Source organism: Diutina rugosa (assembly GCF_008704595.1).
Source record: "Diutina rugosa strain CBS 613 chromosome Unknown scaffold10_size284702, whole genome shotgun sequence".
Taxonomy (NCBI): Eukaryota; Fungi; Ascomycota; class Pichiomycetes; order Serinales; family Debaryomycetaceae; genus Diutina; species Diutina rugosa.
Genome location: NW_022995117.1, coordinates 109,676 through 125,312, shown reverse-complemented (window position 1 = coordinate 125,312; position 15,637 = coordinate 109,676). Strand labels below are relative to the sequence as shown.

The window sequence follows — 15,637 nt, the reverse complement described above, 5'->3', positions numbered from 1 at the left end:
AGACCGACAAACGCTGACAACATCGAAACATCTGGCACCCTCACCGTCCAATACTTGAGGTAAAAAGGGGTGCAACTGAGTACTTGTGGAGGAAATATATATGTCCCTGTATTTTACACAGGGCCCTCGAGCACTAGTGGTTATCGTGGTTACCACATTTTGATGCGAATAACTGGTATATAGTGAGAACGACAATAAATATCAAAACCATCACATCTTGTACAAATACAAACATACGAAGATCCTAGACTTTACCTGGCGAATGTAACGTTACTGTGGTGCCATGCGCTATCAGCTATACGCGCGACGTACAAGGACGAGGCATCAGCGCTACCAGCAGACACTACAAGCATTAATCTGTCAGAGTAAATTTGTGATGCTTTAATAATAGTGTCTTACATCCTGAATGGCATATCTTCGACACCGCGTCTACTTCGAGCTTTCGGTTCATCCGGAGCAGACCAAAAATCAGGCAAGACTGGCAGCACGGCTTCAGCATATGGACTCATGTGCCAAACGCATGGTCTGTGCAATGCTGTAGGGAGTGTCCGGACAGTGGCTTACGTCACACGCATTTCTGTCACCGCCTTTTCGATTATCGCAGAAACAGGAACCAGCAGAGCCCGAATCATCGCAAACGGTTAGTGTGTTAATTCCCTCTCGGTTCACGAACCTTGAATCTTAATTCCGCTATGAGCAGAACGTCAAAAATAAAAAGAAAAACCTAAAAAACTTCTAGCCTAGAGAGTTATGTTTTTTAGCCTCGGTTGAAGCCATCGCTATTCGGCAATAATCGGAATTTTATATGAGCAAATCGGCACTCCTTCATCCCTTCATCACACCTAATCTAATGTTGTTTCTACACTATATAATTCTGTTTGCTTTTGGATAAGCTGATTTGCTATCAACACTTGTGATAAGGTCCCTCGTCAACTAAATTGAACAGCTTGAGCTGTCTCTAGTTGGGTAGCATGCTTGAGCCGCAGACACTGGTAATCTGTCGTCAACCTATGGTATTGTGTATAATATCCAATCGTGTCCGAAACTGAGAGAAAGACTTCAGAATTTGGCCATATACCAAAACGCGCTATCGATAAAAATCATTCGTCGTAATCATTACTACTTAGTCCTCATCCAGGTCGACCTGGAACTTGTCGCTGTTAGCGTCCAAAGGTTGCCACTTCTTGTCGCTGGCGGCAGAAGCAGCGGCGGCACCAGCAGCAGTGGTGGGCTGCTTTTCCATCTTGTCGTTGTTGTTCATGCGAATCAGCGGCAAATGCAGCTCGGTGATCTGCACGGGGTCCTCGTCAAACTGGACCCGGTTGCCTTCGCGCTTCAGCGTGCGGGTGTCGTTGCCCGCCGAACCACCCAACGCCCCGAACAACGGGCCCTGGTATTGTTGGCGGGAGTCCTGGGGCTCGTCGCCCTGGCTGAATTCCTCGAGCTTCTTGGAGAGACCCAGCATCCACCCGTTGATGGTGGTCTTGGCTTCTTCGAACCCTTGGGTGAAAGTTTCCTTTATTTGCTCAATCTCGTCGTACGAGTCGTCGTCGTAGTCGTACTGTTCACGAGGAGGACGTTGACGAGGTTGCTGTTGCTGCAGGCGTCTCGACCGGCGTTGTTGGCGAGCTTGGCGGTCCTCTTCCTCGAATTGCTGTTGCAACTTACGAGCCAAGATCTCGTCTTCAGTCAACAGCCCGTACTTGGCCCCTGCCGCCAACAGCCCTGCAGGCACCTGGCCCGCAGCCTTGCCCGCCAGCGCAGCAGGCGCCGGTACGGGGATGTCGGCCGGATTCAGAGGATCAAAGTAGTAGAGAAGCGCCGAGAACGCGTGTTCCAAGTTACCCTGCGACGCCACAAGCACCGTGGTCACCAACTTAGAGTCGGCGTCCGGGAACGCCAGCAGGAGCTCGTCCTTAAGTTGCTGAACGGGGTCAACGGGACGCTTAGGCATTGGGGGCGCGTCTTCTTCGTTCAGTTCGGCCTTTTGCGACTTTTCAGAAGCAGCGGCGGCTTCTTCCTTTTCCTTAGGCTTGGATTCCCTGTCAGAAGCTTTGTCAGAAGCCTTGACTTCCTCAGTCGTCGCCTTTTCAGCGGCGGCCTTAGTGTCAGTTTCCTTGTCCTTAGTGACAACTGTGGCCTTGTCCTTGTCAGCATTGTCGTCCTTAGCCTTCTCCTTGTCATCCTTAAAGTCATTGGCCTTGTCCGTAGCCTTGTCCGCCAGTTTGTCGGCGGCGGCGGTTTTGGATTCAGGGGCTTTAGCCTTCGATTCGGCCTTGACCGTATCCTCGTCCGAGTCCAACTTCACTTCTTCGGTGGCCTCGGGGTCAATCGACTCCAAAGGCTCGCCCTTCACTGGGGTTAAGTCGTTCTTCTTGACCATGATTGTAAATTAGAGGTCTGATTAACTCGAGGGGGCGCTAAGGTGGCAAGTGCGGCGGCTGGTCCGAGTTTGAGTTATATGCAGGCAAAGTACATGGAAGTCAAACAACACTGGAGTAAGAATTACAATAACCATTTCTCGCGTGATCCCTTTTTGTGTAGTATCAAATATTATGTGTAACGGGGGCTAAATTTACATTAATTGGTTGATAAAAAAAAAAAACTCATATTTCAGATCTAAATGGACACTCATACTTCATGTCTTCACAAGTAGAAGGTAAACTCTAAAAGATGTATACTCGTATACCTTTCAATCACATTTCATTCGAAAACAACAAGCCTAATTCTTCTGAAAGTACCTATTTTTGTAGTGTTAGGGCTGTGGGTATAGCCTTGGCTGCTTCACTATGTGCAGGCGCCATCTATATAAGGTCGCGGCCAAGTTACCGTTCACTAGGAATTTTATATCACTCCGAAGATTAGCTAGGGCTGGTTGTCACTAGACCATTGACTTCACAGTGTGGACAGCGGAGGTAAATTGACGCGGGGCCCACCTTCTTCTAAGGACCAGTCTCATGGCTGTGCCTGTACGTGGAAACCGCTACATCTGTAATCTTAGACTTTTTCATTCAAGCCGTGATGGCTTCCTCAGTAGAAGACTTTTTCGCTTGTTGAGTACGCGACCTTCCCACACACGTTCGTATGTTGCAATGAATCGCGGGGAATCTCAGCTGATATTTGAAACTACTGAAATACATGAAATCTCTGTCCCGGTAGTTTTTCGTTACTATGTAGTCTATGCACTCTATGCTTCACCGTCCTTCATCTTTTGCTTGAGGTCAGCCAACTCCTTCTTTCTTCTAATCAAGTCCAAGTTTTCACACTCTTCCCACGAGTGCTTGTCGCCGTGGCAGTCGACACTGGAGTTCGCCAGTTGTCTGATCAAACAGGTGTTGTACAAGGCGAAGTAGGCGGCGCATCTGTCTCTCCACTTCAAGGGCACCTTGTACTTTTGCAAGTCCTCATCCGAAACTGGTTGTTAGTAGGCTGGGGAAAATTAAAACTGGAACGCCACCACCAATGGTCGAACCCATTGAACACGATATCAATGATGGTAGCAGCAGCAATCGTCGTCACTTACGAAGAGGGGGGAATTCAGTCACCGACATGTTTGGAGGAATTAGTGTCCAATGAGATTCGCACTTTTTCTCATCCCGACGGTGGCCACACCGCGCTACCATGTATACTCTACGACCGAGACCGTCTACTTTAGTCTTCAGCGTTGCCAACGTCAATAATTAGATTATTGTTGGGAAAGATCAATGCTATTATCAAAATGTTTCGAGTAGTGTTCCATCCTGAAACATTCGTGTACGCGTGTCTACACTGAGACTAGTCAATTGTGTATATTTTTCTTTTACAATGCCGTAATGCGATTAGTGGTGGTCCTTAAGGCCCAATCTTTCCTTAAGGGCAAAGTACTGGCACTCGTAGAAAGCGTCCTTGGGCTTGTTGCAGAAGGAGGTGCCCTTGTCCAAGCACTTGTAGTAGTCGATCAAGAGGGCGGCGCACCGGTCGCGGTTGTAGAAGGGAACCTTGTGAAGGTCCAAGTCCTCCTGGGACGCTAGACGGGTTAGTATGCGGGTTCAACAGGTTTTAACAGACGTATAACAGCAGTCTGGGGAGCGGTACATACGGATCGCAGGGTATTGGTACGCCATGGTGTTGGTTATGGTCAAATGCGGATTGGATGAAAAACCGATGAAGGCCTTGTCCTGCAGACAACTTTCCCAAGAGTGCGACCCACTAGCAGTGGAGAACCTTTCCCCCAGAATATAAGAAAGATGACGGCAATAACTACTCCAGTTTAGAAAGTAACGCTAGTCGTCGGGTTTTGGTCGTATTAGGCTCAGTCCACAAAACCACACTATGTAAAAAAAATTGGGTTCGGATTGAGCAATTTTCGTTTGTTCTCTCACATTTGTTAAAATATCGCCAATTTCAACGATATACTTCGTTAATTGGGACAGTGGCAGAGTACAATGTCCGCCAACACGAAACTACAACTAATTTGTTAGCAGTCATAGAATGAGATGTTGGATGGTATCTACTATAATACTGTGACCACATAGCAGACACTAGCGGCCCCTCAGACGTCTTTTTTGTCTTAAACAATGTCTCATTCCGCTGTGGTCTAACTAAGCCAGCGATCGTCCTAAAGCAGCCACGAAGCCCTGAGCCTCTGAGTATCCTCTCGAGCCCAGCGTGACAGCGAAAACGCCCCCCCGGCTAATTATTCTCTTCAGGGGGAACAACCGTCACCAAGCCGAGCCAGTGACGTTGGCTAAGCCCCGCGAGCGTTTGCTTCGTGGTTACACGCCCCGGGGGGTTAATTACACCACCTTTAGACGAGTATTGAGGGTAACACCATCTGTCGTCTCAAGGTGGCCAATCTTCATCTCGCATGATCTGAGGGAAGAGGGGCTGGCCACAACTCAATCAACGGGCGAGCATTCGTCAAAAGTTGCAGTCACCCCAAAATAGCGGCGACAGGCACCGGCCCACAGGCAGATAACCTTTTACTGTGTTGCCAACGGGCAAAGAAAATCATGGAATTATTTTCTTGTCCCAATTAACATGGGCGCGGGCGCCACAACCACCCGCATGTGACGAGAGAAAAGTTAATCTTGTCGACAAATCACGGTTTAGCCGCCGCGAGCGAGATACTTCTGTGTCCCCAACTAATGAGGCGATCACCCATCCCCTAGAGGAATGTGTTTCCGCGGTGTTGCAGCGATAGTATCAGCTGGTAGACGAGACGTCTCAGGGAGGCACCCGAAATGCCCCCTACGTTAGCCTGAAACCAGATGCCACTGACACTGCACTGGAACAGGGTCGTGTAGACGCACCGACGCCTTCGAACCCCGCCCCAGTGCCTGTGGCATCTGGCTAGCGATCGCCCCCCGACATTTACGAATGTAGACACCCCTCCTTGCCATTCGGTGGTGGTGACCACTTTTTGGGTCACAATCGCGGAATCGGATCAATCTTAGGGAAAAGGAGACATGGTGGGGGGGCCATGGCTAATCTCAGGTGCCGTGGGCTCCCCGGAAATAGGACGCCGAGCGTCGGTTGCGAGCGTCGTGCAGCCGGCAGCCTCAGCCCGAAAGAAACAATAGCCAGGAAGGCGATACCCGGGCGACCGGGCCGGGCTGCGTCTGTGGAGGCTTGTGTTTGTGGAGGCAGCTCGAGAAAAAGTGAAACGGCAACTGGCCGTCCGCAGGTCATTTTTTCTGATGAAATTTGGCCAGCACATCACCCGCGGTGGTAATTCCATCTATCGCCGAACGCCGAGTGTGAGTCTCGGCCGGGCGGTCACCTAAGCGAGTCTCGGCCTTTGTTTGTGCTTGACGTGATGGGGGGCGGTTATACGTCCCATTGAGGGTCGTGCCCCAACAGACACTAGCATTGGCGTATCAGCAGAAAAAGCAGGGTAAATAGGCAGGTGGAGAGGCAGGCATGGCAGAGGCATTGCCAGGCATGGCGGGTGAGCAAGGCATATATGGGTACGGATTCCTTGGCTGACGCGATGGCTCCTCCGCCTGTCCCCGATAAGCCTAGCATGGCATGAAAGCAATGGCGATGAGATATGTATACTGAGTAAGATATTGCTAAACCAGTGTTGCCAGAAAATCTCTTGCCACTGGTGGGGGGTTGGCTATGGACAATCTATAATACAAAAAATCGCATAGAATTCGCCACGAGCAGATGAAGTGGCCAATTGAGTCACCAGAGTCACCTTATAAGCGAATACCAATGACCCACTGATCTCCCTAGTAAAGAGTTAGAGTGATGTCTGATCTTGATCGAGGGGCAGATTGATGGAAAGGCTAAGCTGTCGATCAAATTTTTTTCTTGGGGAAGGCGGGGGTTGGTGGAGGGGCGTGGAGGCGGGGCCTTTCTCACCACACTGGGCTCACTTTACTTATTGTCACCGATTTCATCGGTGAGCCTTACTTGGGAAGCCCTGGCCTTGTCATCTCCGGCTAATTACCGCACCGAGAAGATATTTTCGTCGGCTCAGTGCACCTAAAGCAGATGTCCCCGCTCGGGGCTAAGAAAAATAAAATCGCCGCTCATAATAATTTTTCCTCGTTCGTATTGAGGCAAATCCCCGACAGCACTCTTTTGTGCGCCAGAAATAATATTTTTCCTCCGCCTACCACTATCAATATTTTTTCCTTCGCCGCCAAAGCGCAAAAAAAAAAAATTATTATGCTCCTCCCAAAAATTCTGTCCCACACACCGGAAAGCCTCTGTCTCCCAGAGCACGCCACTGCCGCCGCCGCCCCAGGTATAAAACCAGCGGCGCCGCCCACCACTTGACTCAAAGAAAAATTTTCCGCCTCCACCCGGTTATCTGTTTTTATATATCCACCCCCACTTTGGCTGACCCCCCATCACCATCTCGTTGACGACGCTGCCTGATTGTTAGAGAAACTACGTGTGAATACCCCATCTATACCCCATTTCCTAAAGACCTTTTAATTGCATTTGACCATGTCCAACACGAGAATAAAGCTTCCTTCGATCAAGGAGCTCACCAAGCTGCCGTTGCTGGAGCAAGCCAGTAATAACAATACCAGCGGCGTTAAGCCGCTGACGGAACCCGTGCCGGCGCCCGCGGCTGTCGGCAGCGCTTCCGGCGCCGCCGCCGCTGCCGCCACTCCTAGCCTCACTACTGACGGCCTGCCCACCCCGGCGCCGCGGTTGCCCCTGATCCGCTACCACGCCAACTACATCCACCAGGCGCCCCAAATGGCGCCGGCGATGTCCCCCGAGACCAGAGCTGCCCCTGACCTGGTGGCGCCACTGGCGGCTCCCCCCGCCCCCGCTGCCGCCGCCGCGCCGCACGCCGCGGCGCCGCTGTTGGCGCCCATTTCTTCGTCGCCACTGGCTTTTGGTGGTTACATGACTGCTCCTGTCGCCGCCCCCACCGCCGACGGCGCTGCCCCTTACCCGCCGATGTACCTGGCGCCGATATACTACCACCCCGTCTACTACCACCCGGGCGCCCAGCTGGCGCACCAGTTGCCGCTACCGCCGGCGCTTGCGGCCCCCGGCGCCGTGGGCGCCCCTGGCCTTGGCGTGGCGCCTCCCCCTCAGTACGCCGTCCCCGAAGTGATCAACCGTCCCACCAATAAGTGCCACCGTTGTGGTACTACTGAGACCCCCGAATGGCGTCGGGGCCCCAACGGGGTGCGCACCCTCTGCAACGCCTGTGGCCTCTTCCACGCCAAGTTGGTCAAGCGCAAGGGCGCTGCGCTCGCCGCCGAAGAAGTATTGAACAACAAGGTCACCAAGGGCAAGAACGGCCGCCGCATCAGCATCAAGAAACACATGCTCCTGGAGCTGGCCGCCGCCGCCGCCGCCGCCGGTGTCCACCACCACCCGATGGCGCCCCACATGGCCCCCGTCCCCATGGGAGCGCCGCCGGTGTACTCGCACCAGCCTCCCCCTGGCGCCCCTTACTACGCCGCCGCGCCCTACCCCATCCCGAACTAATGCTCACGACCTTTATGTAATTATAACGACCCCATCCTTGACAAAAACTGTAGAAAACAATAGAAATCTATGAGTGGAAAACCTTGTCATATGTTTCATTTTGATCGTCTTGGTAATCGGTGTTTTCTTTTCCAGCGGACCATCTCCAGCTAATCTCGATATCTGGCCATCCATCGTAATTACGCAACCAGCGATCAGACCAATAGTGAACATCTATACTATGGATGGAGGTATAGATAGAGAAAGTAGACAGTCATGTATTTAACGCTACTAGGGCTAAACTCTGGGTGGAATTAATTACATCATGGGCTCTCTATATGCGTATAATGCTATACGTAATGAGAGTCGGAAATTCGTCGTGGTTACGCGGCTGCTTGCTTCCACCACCTAAGCGGTGATCGCTCGCGGCGCCTGCCGTTGCTAGGCTAGATGCTCGTCGCAGGCTAGATCTCGTCGCAGGCGCCAGTGGCGCCATTGTCGCCGCCAGCCGAGAAGCTCCACCCGCCTCCCCGTAAACTCAGAAAAAAAAAAACGTCAACAATTGCCGAATCACTCGCGCTGTCTCAAATGACTACTGGCCAGCCAGCAACCTAGTTACGCCACCACTTAGCGTGATCAGCTTTCTAAGAATACTGAGTACTGATTGATTGAACCCTTTCGAGTCACGATCGTATCTCGTAAGAGCAATCTACGAGGTATGTACCCGGAGGCATTGGCCGATGGTCACCAGCAATGTATCGCGTTACTACCGTAGCCATTACGCATCTCCCAGATCGGTCTGCTGGGCAGAGAATAGAGTTTAAGCAAGATTATGGGCTGGGCCACCTAAGCCAGAGCAGCTGATATTGTTCGTGAGCGGACGAAGTCACGTGGACTTTATTAGGCAGGTTTTATGGTTAGGCGGCCCGGATACTTTCTTCCCAAAGAGAAAAAAAAAAAGAAAATTGTCGTTTTCATCTGCCGACACTACAGCGCTGTCACCACGACCACCACTCAGCCTCTCGCGATAACCACTACCTCCCTAGACGACCAATGGCTAACTAATCAAATCCCAAGTATCCCATATATCCCCCACTTTTGTCTTTGGGCCCATCTTGTCCTATCTGTTGGGAGCCGCCTATCCCCGGCTTCGCTGTGGAGAAATTTCCTTGCCGCACTGCCCCTGCAACCGCGGGAGAGCTTCCTGTCGCTAACCCAATCGAGATCTCGCGACTGCTGGAATGGGAAAGGGGGTCCGCACACACACCCATGCAGCCACCGATGCGTGGAACCCCAGGGTCATCTCCGGTTAAATCCGTACGACATTGACGCCACCGCCGCCCTTTACCTCCGCCGACACTTACGATTGGTTAAGGGGTGCCCGGGGCGTCCCTGACACTAGTCTGTGGTCTTCTGGCCTCATCGGGAGGGTCAGAGCACTGGCCAAGCCCAGAGGAACCGTCGCCAACCTAATCCACCCAGCGGCTAACCTTATCTCGGCCACGGTTGCTTCGTTCCACCGACGCCCCAAATTGCTGCCGCCGCCCGCACCTCGGAAGTCCATGCGTCGACACACCCTGCACGTAGCCGCCCCAGAAACGTAAAATTAGACCCGATGAGTTACACGTCGCCTGTGATCGGCGCGCTGACCAGCATGCCCCCGCCGGGCGCCAAGACCCACCCTACGCTCTAATTGCTTTATCACCAACGGCGCCCTTCCCGTTTCACATACACCACTAACTCTAAAGGTCTTGCCCCGCTTTTCGTACGTCGGGGCAGCCCGCAGCGGGCCTGACAGGCGCTCGTCTCGCCCCCCATACTGGATGCGGGTGGCGCGTTGTATGATTGGCGTCGGAATGACGCTCGCTCCAATTACGTCATCGCACTTAGCTTCCCCCCGATCACCTCGATCTATCCTCAGATCCCTTCCGATGAAAATGTCGCGACCGCCAGCCGGTAGCCATGTACGACAAGATCACCCCTACAAGCTTAGGCAGTGTACTCATCAGTGTAAACTTGTAAGACTACCCCTGTGTTGTGGGGCGTTTGGCGGCGGCTTCTAGAACCCCAGTGTCACGCAGCCGAAACCCGACCCGCCTACATCCTGCCCGAAGAAAATCGCTTCATCCCCCCAAAAATTGTCACACGCCACCGCCCCAAAAATATTCAGCCGCTTTTTTATTTGCTCGTATGCTAAGCGACATGACACCCGGGGAATGTTCAAAGCGAAAACCGACAACCACGGGCCCACTGAAATTTGCTAAGTAAATAACGGTAAGGCCCTCGCGACGACTGAGGCTGCCACTGGCGATCTGAGGTTACCGCCTGCCGATCCCAGCTTTTTGTGACCCATCATCATCGCCCCCTCCCTCGTCACTCCCATCGATCGGCGATACACAGCATGGCCGCGCCCCCTTTGTAAAAACCCGGCCAAGACGGAAAGACGGACAGGTGTGTGCTTCCACCGTAATAGTGAGTACAAACTGTGCATTTTTCTTGGGTACTTGATTTCGGTAAAATTTGCCGTAGACGTAGACGTGTAGCATGTACACGGCCACTGATCTCCGATCGGAAACTGCTGATATTACATCTGACGGTTGTCTTTGTGGTTGCTTGGTGGATCCCGCAATAACAGCCTCCATCTCATCTCGCAATAACTAATCGTCTGCGTGGTGTCAAATGTCAGTGACAAAGCTATTGTTATTCCGATGGGCCAAGACTCTGTCAGCTTTGTACCACGCGTAGTTATTGCGAGTGTCTGATTGTCTATGAGAAAGTGAGGTTTTGTCTAGTAGTCTTTATTGTTTATTGCTTTGTCTATCGTGTCTATAGTTACACCCCCTCGGCTTTGAGGGCGTGTTCGACGGCTTCCAACACGTTATCGTGGATGCCGTCAGAGGGTAACGCCTCGGCGTACTCGGCGTCTTCATCCCTAAACACACCGGTACGCACAAGCATCAGCCGCCACCCGTAGCTATTAGCTCCTAAAATGTCACTGGCAGGGTTGTCGCCCACCATGTACACATTTTGGTCCCCTTTGACTCCCAAGGAAGCCAATACTTTCAGCGCGTAGTCATACTGTACTTTGAACGGCTTCCCCAAGATCGTCAGCTTTAACCCTTGTTGATTAAGCTCATAGTATACGCGTTCCACACACATGCGGAGCATCCCCTGGCCGAACCGCGGCACGGGGTAGTCGTTGGCCCACACAAAGTCGTTATTGGAGAAAATGATCGGCACTGTCGGTTCCCCGCTCCGCTGACGTCTGACAGTGCCAATGACACCCCCCTCCGAATTGAGCACGTCCTGGATAATCTGCATGTCGGTATTCATGTCTCTGGGGTCGTTAAACACCATTACTGCCAGAAATGGCCGTTTGATCAGCGACGAAATGTCCCTCAGCCACGCCTGTAAATTGTGAGGTGAAATGGCATGGTGAGGCAGAATCAGCGGCTTCAAACTGACGAGATCAACGGGCAAAACCACGTCTTTAAACCCATAACTCTCCGCACACTCGCGAGCACTATCCCCGTGGCCCCCGACGACAAGCACTCTTTCCAGCTTGTCAAACGGCATCCCTTTAATCGGAGTATGCGATTGGACCAATTGCGACTCGTGGATGGCCACTCCGATTTCGTCGGCGACCATTTTCGTTCGTTTGGCTTCCGTCATCCCCCCACCATTAGTCATCAAAATAAACGGCACTTGGTGAGATTGAAGGAGCAGGAGGGCTGCTTTCGCCTGGGGAATCGCTTTGCGACCACGAAGAAGCACGCCATCGATGTCAAAGGCAAACGCCGGGAGCTTAGGCATTTGGCGGGGCGGTCTGGTTACTTAGCGGTATGCGCGCGCGCATGTCGACCGACGGCGCTACCATTTCACGATATTAGATTAGCTAATCGGAAAAAAAGTCCCAGATTAGTTCCAAGTGTGTCTCGGTGCATGTCTCCGCCAACGTCGTTTTATTTTCCCAAGCTAGAAAACCCCCCCTCCCTGTAGTCAAGAGCAATGGTCTGCCGATGCTCGTCAACGGTGTCGACGAGGTTTCTTGTGGCCCAGGTTTCAGACGACCTCCCCTCGTCCATGTGGTGGCGCTAATATCAGTGTCTTAAATGAATCAAGATCCATGATCATGGGATAACCAAATTAGTCTCAGTCACGGGCGGGTGCTCCCCCCACCCGAGAAAAGCGCAATTCAGGCGGGCTGGCTTTGGGCCACCGGATGACGTGGAATAGGAACCGGATCGGCTCGGCCGAGCGTTGGGGGAACCCTATTGTTAGACATTGTTGGCAGCGAGGCTTTGGCCACTGGTGCCCGAATCGGGTTTTTGTGGAGTGACGTGTAGGATAGGCAGCCGCGCTCACCAGTGGCAACTTAGAAAGGTGGACATAATCTATTTTTAATGTTTGCCGCGGGACAGAGTGACACATTGACGATGGGGATACGAGGGGCGATATTGTGGGAGCGTGTCTTTCGCTGTAGAGGCAGTGACGGCAGCTTTTTCCAAACTGTAATCGCCATATACGAGCCCATTGTGGGTGCGAATGGCCAGAAGAAGCGAACAATATTTCAATGGGCCACAAAATTAGGTTAACCGAAAAGGCTAGCCCTCAGCGATCAATAAAGTCGGAAAGGGAGTGTCTTAGATTTGCTCAAATCTGTCATTCCAATCTCGATTTAACCAGTGGAGAGGATCTTTCCATTGTAGGAGATCTCCCAAAATACAAAATGATAAGATCGGGGAGGAGAAGAGAGAAAAGACTAATGGAACTTGGAAATTGGAGAATGTGTTGAAATTACCACGACAACACAACTCCTAAAAACATTGTTAGTGGACTCAGTATTGTCGAGATCATTAGCATTGACAATTTGTTTATTGGCTGCGTCGAGATCTCTTTTCCACTGCGTGCTCATAGTGAGGAAGCTTCCACGTGGATCTACTCTCAGCATATGCCACTACTGACAAAAACTTTTTCATTGTAAAATTCTATCATGTCATCCTAGCCATATCACGTGAATCCTTGGATCACACTTAATCCTAAATCTGCTGGCAAATATGTGGTGCCACTCGGCCTGTACCCCTTAGATGTGAGCACACAGGTGCACGATGCTCGTCCACCGCTGGATCGATGCACCGGAGAAGTCCGACTCAGTACGCCTCTACGAGCACTCAGCCCAAAACCACAACCACAAACTTGAAACTATTTCAACCCTAAGTCATCATTATTCACTCCAAGTAGCTATTTCACTTCCCTTGCCCTTAGAGCCTTTTAATTCCTGCCACACCGGTACCGGGCCTCATCGCGGGCGAAATGACTCACAGCGGAGGTTTTTCCGTTCTCCGAGCGCACTGGAATTTTTCATTCTTCACCACCACTAACCACCACCGCCAGTGATGTCCACTCCCCAGCCCGAACAGTACGACGACACCCGTATCCTTGGCTACGACCCCTTGGTGCCCCCCGCCTTGCTCAAGCTGGAAATCAAAGCCACGCGTGCCTCGCTCGACACCGTCATCAAAGGTAGAGTCGAGCTGGCGGCGATCTTGAAGGGCGAAGACGACCGTGCCTTGGTCATCGTCGGTCCTTGCTCGATCCACGACCCCGAGTTGGCCCACGACTACGCCCAGAGACTCAAGCAATTGTCCGAAGAATTGAAGGACGACTTGGTCATCGTCATGAGAGCCTATCTCGAAAAGCCCCGGACCACCGTGGGGTGGAAGGGTTTGGTCAACGACCCCAACGTCGACAACACCTTCGACATCAACAAGGGGTTGCGCATCTCGCGTCAATTGTACGCCGACTTGACCGCCCAGGGTTTACCTATTGGTTCGGAAATGTTGGACACCATTTCCCCTCAATACTTCTCGGACTTCCTCTCGTTCGGGGCCATTGGTGCTCGTACCACTGAGCTGCAGTTGCACCGTGAGTTGGCCTCGGGGTTGTCGTTCCCCATCGGGTTTAAGAACGGTACCGACGGTGGCCTCAGAGTCGCTCTCGACGCCGTCCAGGCGCTGACTAAGGGCCACCACTTCATGGGGGTCACCAACACGGGGATGGCCGCCATCACCACCACCAAGGGTAACGACAACTGCTTCATCATCCTCAGAGGCGGCAAGAATAAGACCAACTACGACGCCGAGCTGGTCGCCGCCGCCAAGGCCGACATCGCCAAGCTGACTGACCCCCTGATCAAGTTGATGATCGACTGTCTGCACGACAACTCCGCCAAGGACTACCGCAACCAGCCCAAGGTGTTGCTGGCGGTCGCCGAGCAAATCGCCGCCGGTGAAAAGACCATCATCGGGGTGATGATCGAACTGAACATCAACGAAGGCAAGCAAGGCATGCCTCCTGCCGGCCAAGGTAAGGAAGCGTTGAAGTACGGGGTGCTGATCACCGACGGGTGCGTGTCGTGGGAGACCACCGTGTCGATGTTGAACGAGTTGGCCGCCGCCGTGAGACAAAGACGCCTGACTTAGACAAGGCTAATGACATACATAATGACTAGTGAATACATGTAGAGGACAAAGGATTGTAGTGGTGACCTACCGGGTTTGACGGTATACGAAGGAGTTTAACTTAGGTTGGTCAAATTGATAGTCAGTCGTTTAGTCATGAAGTCTTTGTATTGTGATGGCAACCACCACTGTAGTATAGAACATGTCTAATTTGTTATGAGATCGAGCTCACTTTGGCCTCCCGTGGCACCAGGGCAAGACGTCTCTCACTCGCTCCCGTTCACCTCTCTCCATTCGAAGAAACGCCTCCGTCAACTGAGGATTCAGTTTCGGGTACGGTACCACCTGGCCAAACGGATTGCGTTGTTTCTTTTTATCCGCTAGCGGACTCAACGCGCCGTACCAGTCCTTCTCAAACGGAACCACGGCGTTCTTCGCCTCCTGGGCTTGTAATACCGTAAAATACTCTTCAACATCAGCATCGGGACTCGGCAGATTACCGAAATACCTCACTTTACTCATATCCCACGCCAACGCTTGTTGCAAGTGGAGCTTCTCAAACCGGTACCGTTTAAACTCAAACCCCACCACCGTGATCCGAGACGGATAACGTCCCATCATCTCGTAGAAGCGACAAATACTGAACAACACGTTCTCAAACAGGTCACGGGCGTACTCCTCCACCAGCACCCGGCCCAAAATATCGTCCGTGAGCACCTCTCCTTCGTCACCCTTAATTGGTACCCTCTCTTGACTGATAAGTCTTCTAGCAAGCTTATAGTACAGCTCAGCCTCACTGACACGTCCGCATTCCCTCTTGGTTTGGCCGCCAGACATGATCACGATCAGTTGGGTGTCCTTATGAGCAATGGCAAGCGCCTGGCAGATGTGGTCGACGAAGCACAAGTGGTCGTGGCCCTCCACTTGAAACAGAGCTAGCGCCCACTCGCCAGCGTCAGCACCGTGGCTGGACTCGTCGAGCGGGTGCCAGATGCTGTGGCAAGGGACTATGATCACATGGTCGATCATAGCGCGCGGAGTGGGGAGCAAGATGATGAATGATATACGAGTAATTGCATCAGAAAAAGATCGATTATTACCAGAATTGAAAAAGCTTAGTAGGAGAGATTAAAGGAAAGTATAGTATGATACTATATTTCACGTTACAGACCACTTCACGCTTTGTAGATCTATATATATGAGGCTCTAATGAATCATTGAGTAAATGAGTTGACACAAGTGTCCATAAT

At 52.1% G+C, this 15,637-nt stretch overlaps 5 protein-coding genes across 5 annotated transcripts; 2 read left to right on the top strand and 3 right to left on the bottom strand. All coding sequences in view use genetic code 12, as the record gives it.

Annotated features, from left to right (window-relative positions):
- Positions 1 to 1,123: 1,123 nt before the first annotated feature.
- Positions 1,124 to 2,383, bottom strand: CUE5 (ubiquitin-binding protein; the record flags this gene model as incomplete). The annotated part of the gene is made up of 1 exon (XM_034155030.1): positions 1,124 to 2,383. One exon carries the CDS (start codon positions 2,381 to 2,383, stop codon positions 1,124 to 1,126), a length of 1,260 nt encoding a protein of 419 aa, XP_034012801.1.
- Positions 2,384 to 6,942: 4,559 nt separating this feature from the next.
- Positions 6,943 to 7,947, top strand: BRG1 (GATA-type transcription factor BRG1; the record flags this gene model as incomplete). The annotated part of the gene is made up of 1 exon (XM_034155029.1): positions 6,943 to 7,947. One exon carries the CDS (start codon positions 6,943 to 6,945, stop codon positions 7,945 to 7,947), a length of 1,005 nt encoding a protein of 334 aa, XP_034012800.1.
- A 2,811-nt stretch (positions 7,948 to 10,758) lies between these two features.
- On the bottom strand, positions 10,759 to 11,739 carry DIURU_002383 (uncharacterized protein; the record flags this gene model as incomplete). Its single annotated transcript, XM_034155028.1, has 1 exon — positions 10,759 to 11,739. One exon carries the CDS (start codon positions 11,737 to 11,739, stop codon positions 10,759 to 10,761), a length of 981 nt encoding a protein of 326 aa, XP_034012799.1.
- A 1,583-nt stretch (positions 11,740 to 13,322) lies between these two features.
- ARO4 (3-deoxy-7-phosphoheptulonate synthase) lies at positions 13,323 to 14,408 on the top strand (the record flags this gene model as incomplete). The annotated part of the gene is made up of 1 exon (XM_034155027.1): positions 13,323 to 14,408. One exon carries the CDS (start codon positions 13,323 to 13,325, stop codon positions 14,406 to 14,408), a length of 1,086 nt encoding a protein of 361 aa, XP_034012798.1.
- A 207-nt stretch (positions 14,409 to 14,615) lies between these two features.
- Positions 14,616 to 15,416, bottom strand: DIURU_002381 (uncharacterized protein; the record flags this gene model as incomplete). Its single annotated transcript, XM_034155026.1, has 1 exon — positions 14,616 to 15,416. One exon carries the CDS (start codon positions 15,414 to 15,416, stop codon positions 14,616 to 14,618), a length of 801 nt encoding a protein of 266 aa, XP_034012797.1.
- Positions 15,417 to 15,637: the final 221 nt, after the last annotated feature.